Source organism: Lates calcarifer, linkage group LG24 (genome assembly GCF_001640805.2).
Source record: "Lates calcarifer isolate ASB-BC8 linkage group LG24, TLL_Latcal_v3, whole genome shotgun sequence".
Classification (NCBI taxonomy): Eukaryota; Metazoa; Chordata; class Actinopteri; family Centropomidae; genus Lates; species Lates calcarifer.
Window position 1 is genome coordinate 2,328,884 of NC_066856.1, and position 17,127 is coordinate 2,346,010.

At 40.3% G+C, this 17,127-nt stretch overlaps 1 protein-coding gene and 2 non-coding genes across 4 annotated transcripts; 2 read left to right on the forward strand and 1 right to left on the reverse strand.

Annotated features, from left to right (window-relative positions):
- The first annotated feature begins 76 nt into the window (after positions 1 to 76).
- On the forward strand, positions 77 to 14,139 carry cul2 (cullin 2). Of its 2 annotated transcripts, none has more exons than XM_051066827.1 (21): positions 77 to 95; positions 1,467 to 1,605; positions 2,035 to 2,137; positions 2,250 to 2,344; positions 4,933 to 5,038; positions 5,277 to 5,359; positions 5,715 to 5,811; positions 6,038 to 6,148; positions 7,179 to 7,341; positions 7,484 to 7,608; positions 7,909 to 8,016; positions 8,242 to 8,301; positions 8,395 to 8,523; positions 8,729 to 8,815; positions 8,991 to 9,143; positions 9,412 to 9,489; positions 9,596 to 9,662; positions 9,857 to 10,059; positions 11,934 to 12,035; positions 12,141 to 12,257; positions 13,327 to 14,139. In XM_051066827.1, exons 2-21 carry the CDS (start codon positions 1,487 to 1,489, stop codon positions 13,456 to 13,458), a joined length of 2,238 nt encoding a protein of 745 aa, XP_050922784.1. In that variant the 5' UTR covers positions 77 to 95; positions 1,467 to 1,486; the 3' UTR covers positions 13,459 to 14,139. The 2 variants fall into 2 exon arrangements, with proteins under 2 accessions (XP_050922784.1, XP_018553798.1); XM_018698282.2 differs by lacking the exon at positions 77 to 95 and adding an exon at positions 166 to 310.
- Positions 14,140 to 15,079: 940 nt separating this feature from the next.
- Positions 15,080 to 15,151, forward strand: trnaw-cca (transfer RNA tryptophan (anticodon CCA)). The gene has a single exon. It is a non-coding gene; the product is annotated as a tRNA-Trp (tRNA).
- A 451-nt stretch (positions 15,152 to 15,602) lies between these two features.
- Positions 15,603 to 15,674, reverse strand: trnaw-cca (transfer RNA tryptophan (anticodon CCA)). Its single transcript has one exon. It is a non-coding gene; the product is annotated as a tRNA-Trp (tRNA).
- Between the last annotated feature and the right edge of the window lie 1,453 nt (positions 15,675 to 17,127).

A 17,127-nucleotide genomic window follows, 5' to 3' on the forward strand; every position in this document is an offset into this window, starting at 1 on the left:
TCCCTAAGAGGTTTCCGTAGTTTTAGACGATACCATAGATATAAGGGTGTTCCTAATGCTTGACTCCGAGTGTGTTTTCGGTCTTATTCTCATTGGTATGTAGAAACTGTTTCAAATCGAAAATCTCTTAAATACACTTTACGAAGACAAAAAGCGAAAAGCGACGCGGCTTATTTACACTTGTTCATAATACACCCCCATGTAATGTTTTGGTATAATCCAAGAGGTAGGGGAGATCTGTAAGTGAGACAAATCAAGCCTGTGACAGCGGAGAAACTTGAGTTTTATAACAAGTAAATACTGTACAGAGGTACGTATTACTTAAATGTCCACACTTGACCTCAGTAACCTGTTTTGTTTAACAACAGCACCATCTTTTGCCGAGCTGTCAGTGCAAATGTGGGGAAATTGCAAATAAGATGACCATTTGCTAGCGATAGCTGAGCTATCGTTAGCTTCCTGCTAGCTGCTAGCTGCTAACTGGTGCCTTAAAACTACAGGGACTTGAGCAGGAAGAAGTAGCATGCTAGCTAGATGCTAGTTAGCGTTTTAGCTAGCTATCCTATTTTGGGATTGGCATCCCGCAAGCTAGTACCCTTAACTTAGCTGCCTTTATCATGACTGTATGGAGGCTGTTCATTTAGTAACGTTAACACTTCCTTTTTAAAGACGAATGTTGGCATATGCGAAGTGGCTGTCTAGAAAAAGTATGAATGATGATGTTGCAATGTTTTCTCTGACGAGAAACCAATTGGTATGAATGACGAGAAACATCACAGGGCCTAGTTTCTCCTACTTGCAGGTAATGTGTGATTCTTCTGACATGTATATTGAAGTTGAGATATTATTGTATGTAGCAGTCTCGTCTGATTAATTGCGTAGTATACCTGATGGTCATCTCAGTGTGTTCACTGCTGATGAACGTTGGCAGTTATCTCCATGAACTTGACACAATGTTTATTTCATCTGTTGCTACCATAGTAATGTGAGCAGCTGTTTTGAAGGAGACTATTTATCATTAGACTAGTTTCTGTTGATGTACGTGTTCATGTTGTCCTGTGTTCTGACAGCTGGGCAATGTAGTTACTCTTGCTTAATGCTATTTTCAGTTTCTTTTAATGTTACATATTATGTTAAAATTTACTAAAACATAAAATTTAGAAATAAGTTTGTAATAACTGTGTTTGATCTCATGGGCTACATAAATACTGACTTGAAAATCACAGTCACTTTGCCAAGGTGCCTTTTCTCTCTGTTCCCTCTACTGTTTATGCTTGTCTCACTACTTAAATGTAATCCATTCACGTAGTTTGCATTTTATTTGATTTAATCAAGCCAGTGCAGAATGGGAAGTTGGAAGTTACAAGATAACAGATAATAAAGAAACTGAAACAATCTGAGCTTTTTGGATTTTTTTTTAAATTCCTTTTCTTACTCATGTATTCCTTTGTTTCTTTTCTTGTCAGGCTGAGAGAGAACCTCTACAATGTCCTTAAAGCCGCGGGTGGTGGATTTTGACGAGACATGGAACAAGCTACTGACGACAATCAAGGCTGTTGTGATGCTTGACTATGTTGAGAGAGCCACGTGGAATGATCGGTTCTCGTATCCTATGCCAACTTGCTCCATATTGAAATTTTAACTACAACACACTACACAAAGCCTCAGTTCAAGGTTGTGGACAGGAAGTCATACAGCTGCTCAGTACAGTAACTCAAGTTGCTTGTGTAATGCTTGATTTATTTGACCTCAAAAATCAAATATGGCTAATCCAGATAAGCACTTAAAGTTTAGATAGTTAATTTACCAGTTGATAGTGATATTAAAAATATTAAATGTCATGAATAGAAGTGTTGTTCTTTCAGGCAGAGGCTAGGTATTAAGCTACTCATTTACTTGTAGGGAATCACTTACTTAGGAAATGTTATATCCAGTACTATATATTTACCAGTACTATATATTTACTACGTCTTTATCAACTATATATGTATGTCTATACAAATCCTCATTATTTATCCTGAACTGTGACACCAGTGACATTTATGCCTTGTGCGTGGCCTACCCAGAGCCTTTGGGTGAAAGATTGTACACAGAGACCAAGGTGTTTCTTGAGAATCATGTTCGGCAGTTGTACAAGGTAAGCACTCATTAAAGCTCTCTAGTGGAAGACAAACACAATGACTGTGTTTCTTTTTATTCCTGCATTATGCTGCTTTTTGTAACTCCTGTTGTGCTTGTGTGTATTTTAGAAAGTCCTGGAATCAGAGGAGAAGGTTTTAGTGATGTACCACAGATACTGGGACGAGTACAGCAAAGGGGCTGACTACATGGACTGCTTGTACAGGTAACGTTCCTTCCTTTTATGGCCTTTGTTTCCACTTGATATGCTGACGTAGTATTTAATATCAGTGAGTCAATAGGCTGATTCACCATTTAGTGTGGTCTGTTTTTTTTCACAAACAAGAAGCTGAAAACGGCGCAGACTATAGCATAACTTTACAGTGCCAGTTTTATTTTTTTCTTTAATGAGACATATTCTCACTTTATATTCTGACACATGATTGCACTACTTCCTTAAATTTCACAATGGTATGAAAATGACTGGCTAGTTTGTTGTCTTTTGCAATGTTTTTGAAGAACAACTTAAGGCGAACAGGTGCAGAATGCAAAGAAACGTCTGTAGTCAGCTGGCTGTTGGTTGCAGCCAGTGTATTGTGTTCAAGTATTAGAAGATCTGAGGTGACATAGGTGGCTGTGTTTGTCAGGTCTAACTAAGTCTTTGAAGTTGGCTGGTTTGTTATAGTCCTTAGATGCAGAGTGTACTAATTCTATCACAAGCTGTGATATTCTAGCCTACAATTTTTGCAAACTTAAAGTATTACCTTGAAAAGCATAGTGTGAAGTGCCAACAGGCGTTTGGTGTGTCCTGATTCATTCTAAATCAATACTCCCTTGGAGAGCTTTCAGGTCTATTTTTATGTGTACTTCCCAACAGACGGCCTGTGCATACATATGCCTTTGTAATTTATTATATCAGCATGAGAGAGAAAGCAAGGCTCTTAGCTTTAGTAGGGAAACAATAGTGTTCACTTCTTAATATAGAGGAGGGTTGCTTATTATCCTTAACAGATCTCATATGTGTACTCATGTGTATGTTTGCATCCTGTCCAACCCAAATCATCAGCCAGTGGAGGTTGCACTGAAGTGCCAACTGAATTAAAAGTGAAGCTCATAAAACCTACAGTCACAATTCTGCTCTCTAGGTTTCATGGTAGGTGTTGCTCATGTGGTGTTAGTATTGCTTTAGATTTAACAAAACAAAACTCAACCCGTGGCCCCAGTTCCCCTTCCTGTCAGACCCATATACAAACTATAGGAGGACCTCACTCAAAAGGAATATGTAACAGTAAAAATAAGAAATACAACATAAAAATATCAAGAGGCAATGTAAACAATCCTGACCTAGTCAGATGCCTAATTGTGTATCAGTTCTGATACCATTTCAATATCAAATCTGATACAGGCAATGGCAATGTCATTTAACACTTGATGCTGATATGTTGTGCTTGTCAAAATCTCAGTGTATACGAGAAATCAGGCTGAATGTAATTGCTATAGTGCTGATAGAGGCAGATAGTACAGCTTTGAAAACTACACATCATTTAAGGTGGACTGAATACGTCAACGTAGATGAGTGTGATGACAACCATCAAAATGTGACTGTTAGTCTTTTTGGTAATTGTCATGCTGCTGACTTACTCCTTGGTTCTTTTGAAAAATGTTGAAATACACCAGAGATGTGTTGAAACACACTTTCAGTGTAGGAATGTCAAAATCGAATTGAATCTTCCTCATATTGATATGTTTCCAGTGAGACAGAAACATGCCCCTCTGCCAAAGCTGCATTAACTCTGTTTTATTAGCTGCATTGACTGTTAACTGTGTTCACCTGCCAACAATAACATTGTCTGTCTGCCATTTGGTACTGGGAAGGTTGTGCACAGTGGGTTTATCAGTTTATCAGTGTTTTGCCGGAAACTGCTGCCTACAGAGGGTTAATGAGAGCAGTGAGACACAACTACACAGTAACTGTGTGGGCTGTAAAACCAAAACAATGTGCTGAAGTGCTCCGTAGAGCTGCAGACTTGGGTGGTCTGATTCTTACTGATTTAGTGCTTTGATCAATTCCTTTCACATAACACAAAGTCTTTAGATAAAATGTTAATTTATAAAAAAAAAAAAACATTGATTATTACACTATTTGGACAAGATACCTAATTCACTGTTTCTGTTAATATTACTTGAATGACTTTAATCTCTTGGCCTATAATTAAGAGGCTGTTTAATCTTACAAACAGGTAACAGAGATGAACTGGAATTTAATTAGAGAGAATGTTTGGATCCGTTGATCTGTTTAATAACTTGGTGGTAATGAAGATATGAATGCAATACGTCAGCACCACAGTTTGTCAGTGCCTGCTGGGTAACCATTCTGTGTCACAGGAACCTTGAAAATGGCTGAAATAAAATACTATATCCTCATGGGTGTAATGAGACTGAACCTGCACCCACGGTCTTGTATCATGATACCAGAAGACAGAACTGCAATATTCCAATGATATTCATGAAGGAAATGTTTTCCAAAAATGCCTCCATGTCTGCCTATGGCTCAGGCATCCAGGACAGTGCTTTCATTGGCTAAGTTGACACTAAATGGCCAGAGAGTGAGTGACCATTAGGGTAACCAACGAATGACTGTCTCACATAGCCTTCACCGGCAAATAAACTCAGTTTGCAACTGGTAGTTCTTGGCAGCAGTGTAGTTGTGGTGTAAGTGTTTCTTGAAACACACACACAACAAACAATAGATGATATCTGCTTCAGTGCCTTGAGATTCAGTTGATATCTCAACCCCCTCCCCTCTCTGTTTAGGTATCTCAACACTCAGTTCATCAAGAAGAACAAATTAACAGAAGCAGACCTACAGTACGGCTACGGGGGAGTGGACATGAATGAGCCTCTCATGGAGATTGGAGAGGTATTGACTGATTAACTCACAGGTGTAAACATTTCTCCTGCACATTCACACTTCCACTAGGGGTATTCAGTATAAGTATAGAGAGCATACGCACAGAGCGATGCAGAGATTAATGGAATTCAGCTTTTGGGTTCCAGCACCGAGGTCAAGATTTCAGCTTACACCACCCAACTACAGTGATCGGCTCTAGGATTATCTGCACTATTGTGATATGCTGTCTTTTCACTTGTGGTTGTAGTTGGCGCTAGATATGTGGAGGAAGCTAATGATTGAGCCCCTTCAGGCTGTCCTGATCCGGATGCTGCTGAACGAAATCAAAAAGTAAGTTTCTCATACAGACTTAGCCACAAGAAGACTTCTCATTATCTGGAATGCATAATTAATATTTCTGTCTCTCTGCGTTGGGAGAAATAAGTGATATAGCTCACTCAGTCCTGTTATTTTAATGAATTTGGATTTTGATTTTCTCATTTACATTGATTTGCACTGTGTCATCATTACTGCAATGCCTGATTTCCAGTCCTACGCACTAGTATTTTTCTGGCTATGTAGTCTAATTGGGCTGCAGTGTTTAACCTACTCTTGAACCAGTGTTCCCACCAGGCTGACGAATGTAGTGCTCAGCAATTCTTTAAAATAATCATGTCTAAAAGCAGCTTCCTCAATGTTCCTGCAGTGATCGTTGTGGCGAAAACCCTAACCAGAAGGTAATCCATGGGGTCATCAACTCCTTTGTTCATGTTGAACAGTACAAGAAGAAGTTTCCACTAAGGGTGAGACAACAAATAATGATCCAATGATCTGATTTCTAGACTATTTTATTTGTTTTATGTTGACATGGAGCTTTCTTAATTAGAAACCTTTAAGTCAAAATCAAAAGCCACAAATGCTGATTGTTCTGCATTATCCACAAGCTTGTATAGTTGGCAGTCATAAAGCTCTGTGTCTATCAATGTATAATAAATCCTATGTGTACCACAACCTCTTCCTGTGTTGCAGTTTTATCAGGATATCTTCGAAGGGCCATTTCTGACAAAAACAGGAGAGTATTACAAACAGGAAGCCTCCAATCTACTGCAAGAATCCAACTGCTCACAGTACATGGAGAAGGTAGGATAGATGGATAGATAATGCAAGAATGTGAATGTATGTAGATACAAGTTCAAACTGCCATTAGAGCCTGTTTTATTTCCTTTTTTGGTCATTTTTGTGGCTTTTGTAAACATGCCTCAGCTACTTTGCTTGTGGTTTGAGTTTATGGTGACTAACACTGTGCATCTAGCTATAGGCGTGTGTGTGCATGCAACATCCATCTGATGAGCGTACATTCACCCAGGGCCTGTGTGTGTCAGCCGTCAGGTCATGTCAGTCTGGTGACATAAGAGTTTTAATCTGAGTACTAGCTCCTCTATTAACCCGCTAAGACTGAGATCACAGACCCCTGGGCAACTTCAGCTGCCATGACATTCAAACCAGCAATAATCAGATTTCTGTTAGATTTATCCCTCCAGCCTGTAAACAGGATCATCATTAAAGCTTTACCGGGCATTAGAGCAGTGTGCCTTGCCTTCCTGTTTGATCTGTCACTGAGCTGCCATGTTAATATTAAGATTGATATGTAATATGACTGTGAAGAGCAGCATTAGACTCTACAGTACAGTGCAGTCCCCTCCTGTCTGGACAGGCTCAGACACAATTGCTTATCTGACCCAGTTTACAGCTGTAGGGAGGCAGCTTTTTGTCCCCTTCTTATTTAGTTATCCTCACATACTGTGTGCTGTGTGCTCAACACCATATAGAGACAGAAAAATATCATCTGCCTTGTGCCATCAACAGTGATAGGTTTTGACAGTTTTTACTTGGGGTGGTTGGAGAGTAAAGCAAAATATAGCTGCAAGTGTACAAATATTCCATGAGTTTTGAAAGTTGGTTGGTTGATGGTGCACCTATCAGGAAATTTCAGTCTATATAATTTTGGATGAAACTGGACCATTCTAGCATTTTGGTTCAGCATGGTTTGGTTCAGTATTTTGTGATGCAGAAACGTGACAGTATGCATGGTGGAATTGAAAAATTAATCTTCTGTGAAACCTAAAGTGACCCCTATGCTCTTACCCTTTTTACTTTTCTCATCCTACAGGTTTTGGCACGATTGAAAGATGAAGAAGTGCGATGTCGGAAGTACCTGCACCCCAGCTCCTACGCCAAAGTCATTCATGAATGCCAGCAGAGGATGGTGGCAGATCATCTGCAGTTCCTGCACGGGGAGTGCCAGAACATTATTCGGCAGGAGAAGAGAGACGGTCAGCCTGCTACTGTCCTTTGTGTCCTTCTGCATGTATCTGTTGTGCATTAAGGATATTATTATACATACAGCCACATAGCACACATATTATTCCGTTGAACTGAAATCAAATTGTGTGTCTGTCATGTTGTTTTGTACAGACATGGCCAACATGTACACCCTGTTGCGGGCTGTGTCCAACGGGCTGCCTCATATGATCCAGGAGCTGCAGGTTCATATCCACAATGAGGGCATCCGAGGCACCAGTAACCTCTCTCAGGAAAACGTTAGTACTACAGCAGTGTGTGTCTGCATGCATGTCTCTACTTGTTGTGTGTTATCAGAATCATGTTTTTTCTTGATACCTGTTGGGGCTTGAAATGTCTATTATTCACATTTCATTTCATTTGACATAACTAAACATTACTAGTAAAACAGTGACTTTTGAAATTAGTTCAGCGTTCAGGGATAAATATCATATCATGTCACTTTTTTCACGCTCTGCCTGTAGTTGCTCTTTGTTTTTAAATACAGGTTATGTAAATGCCATTTTAACAACTTTATCTCTCTCCTCTGATAACTCTAGATGCCAACCCTGTTTGTGGAGTCAGTGCTGGAGGTTCACAGTAAATTTGTTCAACTCATTAACACAGTTCTAAATGGAGATCAGCACTTCATGAGTGCACTCGATAAGGTATTCACACCCAGATTGTAATGACTGGTACCACTGAACCACATACTTATAACTATCACTAGAGGTTAAAAGTGAAGTTGTTGGCAAGTTCCCTTTTCCCAGTATATTGTCTGTAATTACAAAACTGTATAGATGTGTTGAAAGTGCAGTTAGGTCCATGTGATAATGTTTTTTTCCACAATGAAAATGGGTTGAACGTGTTTATTTGATTTCTCCCTTTCTCAGGCTTTGACGTCCGTGGTGAACTTCAGGGAGCCCAAGTCCATCTGTAAAGCCCCTGAACTTGTGAGTACAGACACAAACACACACACACTACACGTACACAATTATACACAGTGTCTTGACCAGGTCATTTCCCCTCCTGGTGTGTCCGTCCAGCTGGCGAAATACTGTGACAATCTGCTGAAGAAATCCGCGAAGGGAATGACAGAGAATGAGGTGGAGGACAAACTGACCAGCTTCATCACAGTGTTCAAATACATAGACGACAAGGACATCTTTCAAAAGGTGAAGAGAGGGCCTCCGGTATTTGAATATAACAAAAACACCAATGTTTTGAAGGGTGGTTTTGAGCTTAAAATAGTTTTAGCATCATAGCGTGTCCATTTTTAGTACCAAAAGTACCAAAATAAACAGCTTCAGAGTGAGATTTGTTCATCACTGCTCTAATCAGTTTGTTTGTTTCAAGTCTGATTTTCTTTGATTTCCACAGTTTTATGCCAGAATGCTAGCAAAGCGGTTAATACATGGTTTATCATTGTCAATGGACTCAGAAGAAGCCATGATCAACAAACTAAAGGTAAATCCAAAGCTGTACACTATAAACTAACTTCAGTCTGTGAAACTTAGAGGTAGAACCAGTCCACAATACAGCTGTGGGGACGTGTTCATAAAATTCTCTGTCCCCCTCTCTCTTCCTCTCTTCTTTCCTTTACACTACTCCTCATTCTTGGTCCTCATCTTTAATCCTGCAGCAAGCGTGTGGCTACGAGTTCACGAGCAAACTCCACAGAATGTACACAGACATGAGTGTGAGCGCCGACCTCAACAACAAGTTCAACAATTTCATCAAGACGCAGGAGACGGTGGTGGACCTCGGCATCAGCTTCCAGATCTATGTATTACAGGTGAGGCCTCTGATGTGGCTGACTCACCTTTCTAACAGGCATAGGATTAAAGGAAAGTCTTGCTTATTTGAGAACATATACCTTGTTATCTCCACTTTTACGTCTAGATTTAAATGTCTAAGATTATTATGAGCTTTGCCAGATATTTGTGTTTCAAACATATCACTGTATTTAGCCTTCATTCAACAGGTTTGATTCCACCAATCACAGCTTGTCTTCTATGTTTTTTAGTATACATATGTAAAGCTGTTGTTTATGAAATATGTAGGCTGGAGCCTGGCCTCTCACACACGTCCCCTCCTCCACATTCGCCATCCCTCAAGAACTAGAGAAGAGTGTGCAGATGGTGAGTCTCCTGGTTGTGAGGCACAACTGAATTGTTAGTTACAGAGGTACAGACAGATTACAGGAGGACATTGTAAAATAAATTCTGTGTTCTCCTCCTTCTACAGTTTGAGTTGTTCTATAATCAGCACTTCAGTGGGAGGAAGTTGACTTGGCTGCACTATCTCTGCACAGGTAACACAAACACACACACACGAGATGAACAATGCAGCTTTTGAAATACATGTGTTTGAGCCAATATAGCCATTATATACAAAATTCCAGTTTCACACCCAGACAGGGTTAATTTTGGAAGAAACAAAACTATAATATAATCAAGGATCAGTTTAATGTATCACCATTTATCTGTGTCCTCTTGTCACCAACAGGTGAGGTGAAAATGAACTACCTTTCCAAGCCGTATGTCGCCATGGTGACCACCTACCAGATGGCTGTGCTGCTGGCCTTCAACAACAGCCAAACGGTGTCCTACAAGGAGCTGCAGGATGGCACCCAGATGAACGAGAAGGAGCTACAGAAGACCATCAAGTCCCTGCTGGACGTCAAGATGCTCAACCACGACTCACAAAAGGTCTGAGCTCTCATGTGCAATAAGTGGAATTTGAATTAGATCCCACAAGTGAGTCTGACCAGAGGCTCTCTTGGCATGGTGTTCTGTCATTGGTGATTGCCGTATTGATTTGGAGGTTAATGTTTATTTGTATAAAATTCTTTGTCAAGTCTGTGATATGTTATTCTGTTAATGCTACAGAAAACTGGTGGCATGTGCCTCTCTTCCACCCCCACCCACCCAGACCACTAACATACAGGTGCATCTCAGAAAATTAGAATACCGTGGAAAAGTTCGTTTTTGTCTGTAATTTAATTCAAAAGTGTAACTTTCATATATTCTAGGTTCATTACACACAAAGTGAAATACATCAAGCCTTTTTTATTTTGATTTTGATGATTACGGCTTATAGCTCATGAAAATCAAAACTACAGTATCTCAAAATATTACAATATTTCATAAGATCAATCAGAAAAAGGATTTATAATGCAGAAATGTCAAACTTCTGAAAGGTATGCTCATTTATGCACTCAGTACTTGGTTGGGGCTCCTTTTGCACAAAATACTGCATCAGTGCAGCGTGGCATGGAGGCGATCAGCCTGTGGCACTGCTGAGGCGTGATGCAAGCTCAGGTTGCTTTGATAGCAGCCTTCAGCTCGTCTGTATTGTTGGGTCTGATGTCTCTCAGCCTCCTCTTGACAATACCCCATAGATTCTCTATGGGGTTCAGATCAGGCGAGTTGGCTGGCCAATCAAGCACAGTAATACCATGGTCAACAAACCAGTTACTGGTAGTTTTGGCACTGTGGGCAGGTGCCATGTCCTGCTGGAAAAAGAAATCAGCATCTCCATAAAGCTCTTCAGCAGATGGAAGCATGAAGTGCTCTAAGATCTCCTGGTAGACAGCTGCATTGACTTTGACCTGATAAAACACAGTGGACCAACACCAGCAGATGACATGGCACCCCAAATCATCACTGACTGTGGAGACTTCACACTGGACCTCAAGCAACTTGGATTCTGTGCTTCTCCACTCATCCTCCAGACTCTGGGACTTTGATTTCCAAATGAAATGCAAAATTTACTTTGATCTGAAAAGAGGACTTTGGACCACTGAGCAACAGTCCAGTCCTTTTTCTCCTTAGCCCTGGGCCAAGGAAACGCTTCTGACATTGTCTCTGGTTCAGGAGTGGCTTGACACAAGGAATGCGACACTTGTAGTCCATTTCCTGGACACGTCTGTGTGTGGTGGTGCACTGACTCCAGCTTCAGTCCACTCCTTGTGCAGCTCACCCAAGTTCTTGAATCGGCCTTGCTTGACAGTCTTCTCAAGGCTGTGGTCATCCCTGTTGCTTGTACACCTTTTTCTACCACACTTTTCCCTTCCAGTCAACTTTCCAACTTTTGAATATGCTTTGATACAGCACTCCGCAAACAGCCAGCTCTTCAGCAATGATCTCCTATGGCTTACCCCCCTTGTGGAGGGTGTCTATGAGAGTCTTCTGGTCAACTGTCAGGTCAGCAGTCTTCCCCATGATTGTGGTTGTGCGTACTGAACCATACTGAGAGATTGATGGCTATTTATACTGCATAAATAGTGATTTACTAAACCCTCAAATGAGATATTCTAATATTGAGATACGTTATGTTCTGTTTTTCTTAGCTGTAGACCGTAATTATCAACATTAAAATAAAAAAAATGCTTGAAACATTTTAGTTTACATGTCATGAGTCTAGAATATGTTCAACTTTCTGAATTAACTGACAAAAAATATTGAACTTTTTCACAATATTAAAATGTTTTGAGATGCACCTGTACCTTTATTTCAGACATGGAATAAAGCAATGCTGATGTATGATATATGAACACAGGAATCTCTCCCTCTGCTCACAGGAGGAGATTGAAGCAGAGTCCACATTTTCACTAAATATGAGTTTCACCAGTAAAAGGACAAAGTTCAAGATTACAACATCAATGCAGAAAGACACACCACAGGTCAGACCAGTGATTATCCATCCTTCTCAGTCCTTACTCAAGTTTTGCTGTTAACTTGTTGTTTGTCAGATTCGCTGACTTGTCATATATCTGTCTGATGTTCAGGAAATGGAGCAGACGAGGAGCGCCGTAGATGAGGACCGCAAAATGTATTTACAAGCTGCTATAGTGAGAATCATGAAGGCCCGCAAGGTGCTCCGACACAACGCCCTCATCCAGGAGGTGTGTGCAAGTCATCTTATTTTAAGATCTTCTGTGGATCCACTTGATTTCTTGATCATTTTAGGGGTTTGATTGAAGGACAGGGAAATTGTTTGTACAACAGAGTCATGTCAAAGGGATTTACTGGGAATTTAGTAATATGAGGAGGGATGAAGTTGTAACCCTGAGCTTAACAAATGTTCACTTTTAATAGAGGTGTAAAGTAACATGCTATCACAAGGGGAAGGTAGAGGACAAACAGTAAACTGATCATGTGCATGAATGAACCTAAATAAAGGAAATCCTGTAGTGTGTATGTGAGTGGTAGATTCTCTGCTGGTGACACCACTATGACAGAGGGTTGTGTTAGGAATTATTTCTCCACTCCGGGACCATGTTGAAGCATGTTTGCAATGAAGGTATCGCCTCCTTGTCAGCTGACAGTTACAACACACACACACCCACACACCTACACACACCACACACACACACACACACACACACAGACAGTGAATGCAAATTCCTAACTATGATGGAATCAGATTTCCAGTATGCTTGACACAGTTTGATTACCATGTCTCCTCTGTCTACTGCTTTATACTTATTGGAGACCAGAGTTAGTGTACATTTTAAAGCTTACTGAATTTTCAGGTAAATTCATAGCATACATTACAGCGAGATATATAGAATTTATGTAGTTTATATTTTTCAGTTAATTGTTCAGTGTAAAAATGGCAGAAAAAAATAATCAAGACAAGTTCAGAAAAAGATGCTCCTTTTGTCACTCACTAGCAGTGTCATTGTGAGAATGTTAAAGCATGCCGATGTTAGCATTTAGCTCAAAGCACTGCTGTGCCTCAGTACAGCCTCACATAGCTGTTAGCATTGCAGCAAGTAATTGCTCCAGTTAACATGCTTGTTGTTTTATTTATATATATATATATATATATATATATATATATATATATAACATGCATTCTGCAGACATAATTTCAGCAGCAGCAGCAGCAGCAATGTGTGGCAACACTCATGTGTCCCTGTTTGCAACTTCAGAGTAACTGTTCTGTATTTCTGATCTTTCTGTGTGCAGGTCATCAATCAGTCCAAAGCCAGGTTCAACCCCAGTATCAGCATGATCAAGAAGTGCATCGAGGTGCTCATCGACAAGCAGTACATTGAGCGAAGCCAGACCTCGGCAGACGAGTACAGCTATGTCGCATAGACAGACAGAGGAGCCGAGCCACGGGCCGCCTCCGTACAAACACTCGCCTGTGAGACTGACCGGCAGATACAGGTTTAAAACATAAAATAAACAACAGAACAGGCTCATTCATTCATTTAGGTTTTGGACTGTCGCTGCCTGCCGTGATCCCGTACGGTGACTAAAGCAGGACTGGTGCCTCCCATCTTTGAAAACAAGAATGGTCATCGTGTCACATCAGACAGCCAGCTGACATCACCCATAAGGCCCTCCTCCCAACCCCACCCACCTTCTGATTTTAAGCTGTTTACAACATCACCAGTGCCACGCACCTGTGCGTCAAACGACAAAAAGAAAATGCCTACGGCTGTTTGAGAGGAAAGAGCTGATAAACATGCTAGTCGACCGAAAATAAAGGAGAAAAAAAAAGAAAACCGGGGAAAGATTAGTTGTGACATCAATGACACATTGGTGGCTTCACATTTTAAAAAAAACATGCTTTCTTTTCTCACGTTTGCAGTTGTTGTGTGTTCATTTTTCTTTCTTTGTTAAATGTACTGAAGTTAGGAAAAAAATATTGTAATAAAACTGGTATACTGACTATTGTATCTACTTTCAAATGTAAAGAAAAATGAGGTGTGACAAACATGATCCTGCTGCTTGTCAATAAATAAATAAAAACACTGAAAAGTTTTATGTAAACTTTTGTCAGATGGATCCATATTTGAGTCGTGTCAGGTATTGTTTGTCAGCAATGTATATTCTGGTACTGAAACTTACTACACATTTTATTAACTGATACAGGTACAGGAGGATTTGACCAGGTGTGGTGAAGTGGAGTCAATCAGAAAACATACTCCTGTCTGTTAGATAAAGACTTAAATGATGGGAATATGTTCAGACATCTATGACTATGTTATGCAGTCATAAAACCCCTGACTGCACCATCATGACATCTGCACAGCTCAGGTGAGAGTTTTGAGGAAAAGTCACATCTCTCTCTCAAGCAGGGTTTAAGTATTGTTGCAAACCCGGCTCAGGAATCCTCAGCAACATCCTCATTTTTCAGCCATCATTCATTTTAATATTCACGTCTGAGAATTTTCTGCTCTTATATGTCAAAATATACAGTACAGATTATAATTACTCATATGCAATACAGTGAATTAAAAAAAAAAACAGTTTTGCTGTATTTTCATATATCAAGTTTAGTGACTGACTCATTAGTATGGACGTCAACCTTTAAACACACACACACACACACACACATACACTCACAGAGAGTGTCATGCGCACATGCGCGGTCCACCACAACACCGGTGAGGTGAAGCGGCTGGTGTGCAAGACAGCTGTCCGTGGTGCTGACGCTTCTCAACACGAGTGAGAGATGTCATTGATTAGGAAGCACGATGAAACAGGATGGTCAGAGGAGAGGATCAGTTATGGCTCCACGAGACTGATTGTGGAAGAAGCTTTGACAATTTAATACGTGTATCACATATTCGCCATCCTCATTTCGTATAAATCTCCTGAACCGAACGTTGAATACAAACAAACAGGATAAACACTTCCTAGAATCAGTCTCCCTTGTAACGTGTGTTGTAGCATCTAATCTTCCTGATTAGCCCTCATTTGAGCGTCAGACCTCGTGGCGCAACGGTAGCGCGTCTGACTCCAGATCAGAAGGTTGCGTGTTCAAATCACGTCGGGGTCAATTCTTTTCAATGGATAAATCTTAGACATCACAATTAATGCACTGATGCAGAAAGTACTTATACATTTAGAAATGATCCTTAGCATCATGACCAGCAGTAAACAACCGTGTGTCTCCCCCTGCAATCCAGCAGTAGGACCGATGGAGCTCTGCAGGGTTGTACAGGAATAACAACCTTATTAAAGCTGAAGAATAAACAGTTCCATTCAATTTAAATCATATACACATTGTTTTAAACTGGCATTTCATCCATGTAACAGATGGCAATGAGACACTTTAGTTAGATGTCTACAACGACTAAAGGAAGGTCTTCGGTTAGATGTTCATACTGTGGGTGTTTGATGTACAGGAGGACTCATTCTGTCACATCAGCTGCTTTATTCAGACTCATCAGGAGAACTAGAGGGAACAGGACAGTTGTGAGAGTTATTGAAGAAAGCCTGAAAATCATTGACCCTGACGTGATTTGAACACGCAACCTTCTGATCTGGAGTCAGACGCGCTACCGTTGCGCCACAAGGTCACCTACAGTGCAATCCCTGCTTTCCTAGGAAACTGACAGTTATGGAAAGAGCCCAGTGTGACACACTGTGTTTTTAAACCAATATGATAACATGTTATGTGAACAGTGATGTTAGGAACAGGATAAGTATAAACAGTCTACAGTCTTGCCTTTACTCTGTACTCTGTACACCCTGCTATAGACATGTTTCTCCTTTTTTTCAGAACTTGTTGAGATGGAGTCTGAGCAGTTCAATGGTCCATACCTAGCTTTGAGACACCCCTTTAGAAAGCTTCTCAAGTGTGCCTGCAGTGAATATCTTGAATTTCTTCTCTCCATGTCCATGAGTAGAAACCTCAACAATAAGCCCAATAATTTAATGAAGACTATGGAGACTATCATGGTCCGACATGGGTATGAGTTTGATGTTTATTAATATACAATACTGGCTTCTCTTGTCCACATTTCTTGTTATGAAACCGTGTTGTTGTCCATACTCACTTTATTTATAACCTGTCAAAGTATGAAACTGACGTCAGATAACTGCTGCTAAAAGTAGCTATGGTAATTGACCATCATTTCCAGCCTCATTTTTTTCTAATCAAATCAATGAACTAGATGTTTAATTGGGGCATTTTGCACTTACTGTCACCACAAAGCAAAAGTTACTCGTGTAACTCTTCTGAAATATTTAGTTGTTTTTTTTTTCTTAAATGTAAAGTCTGATTGTGGTTACCTTTCATATTTACCTGTGCATTATCACTGGGATGTTTGTGGATAGAAACACATCTGAAATAACACAGTAGCATATAGTCCTGCTGATGTGAATCACAGTCTTCACATGATACTGTACTGTACATGGTATCTGTACTGGGACTATATTAGGTTTTCTAGGTAAAGTATCATATGCACCGCATGAAGTTTTCATTCTAAACAAATGTGTGATATTTTACTGTTGGGCTACAAGGGATCAGGAAATTGCAAGGCAGAAAGTGTATGCAAAACAGAAACTGGCAGCCTTTCCTAATCCGTGAAATCAGAGAGCTAAGGCTGTGCTAACACCATTCTCAGTGCTCACTGCACACACTGGGCCCAATCCCCACAAACACGGCAATTAAAGGCTCTAGGCTTAATCCAAACAAAGGAGATTCCTGGAGAGCAGACAAGACAAAGTGTAATATCTGTTCCAGCCTGCAGATGGCCCTCTTAGCTTTCAGAGATCCTGCACACATCAAATTGAAGGATACATTGTGTGACTTATAAAAACAAACATTCAAATGGTGCAAAATTAGCTGGTGCATTAACAGTTAATGGGATCTTCCAGTTACAACATGGCACAGTAAAGGCAGAACATGAACAGATCCTGATGTTTGTTTTGAGGCTTGTCAGTTTTAAAGTCTTACTCTTTTTTTTTTTTTTTCATGTGCTGGTGCATCAGTCAGGGTTGGGATTGTAGTTATATTACCTCCAGCTA

What these genes read in the sequence shown, in the direction of transcription:
- cul2 (XM_051066827.1), top strand. Translation starts at nt 1,487, where the DNA reads ATGTCCTTAAAGCCGCGGGTGGTGGATTTTGACGAGACATGGAACAAG. An exon ending in TACATGGACTGCTTGTACAG is followed by an intron (nt 2,345 to 4,932) that starts GTAACGTTCCTT and finishes CTCTCTGTTTAG; the next exon opens with GTATCTCAACACTCAGTTCA. An exon ending in CTCTCATGGAGATTGGAGAG is followed by an intron (nt 5,039 to 5,276) that starts GTATTGACTGAT and finishes TTGTGGTTGTAG; the next exon opens with TTGGCGCTAGATATGTGGAG.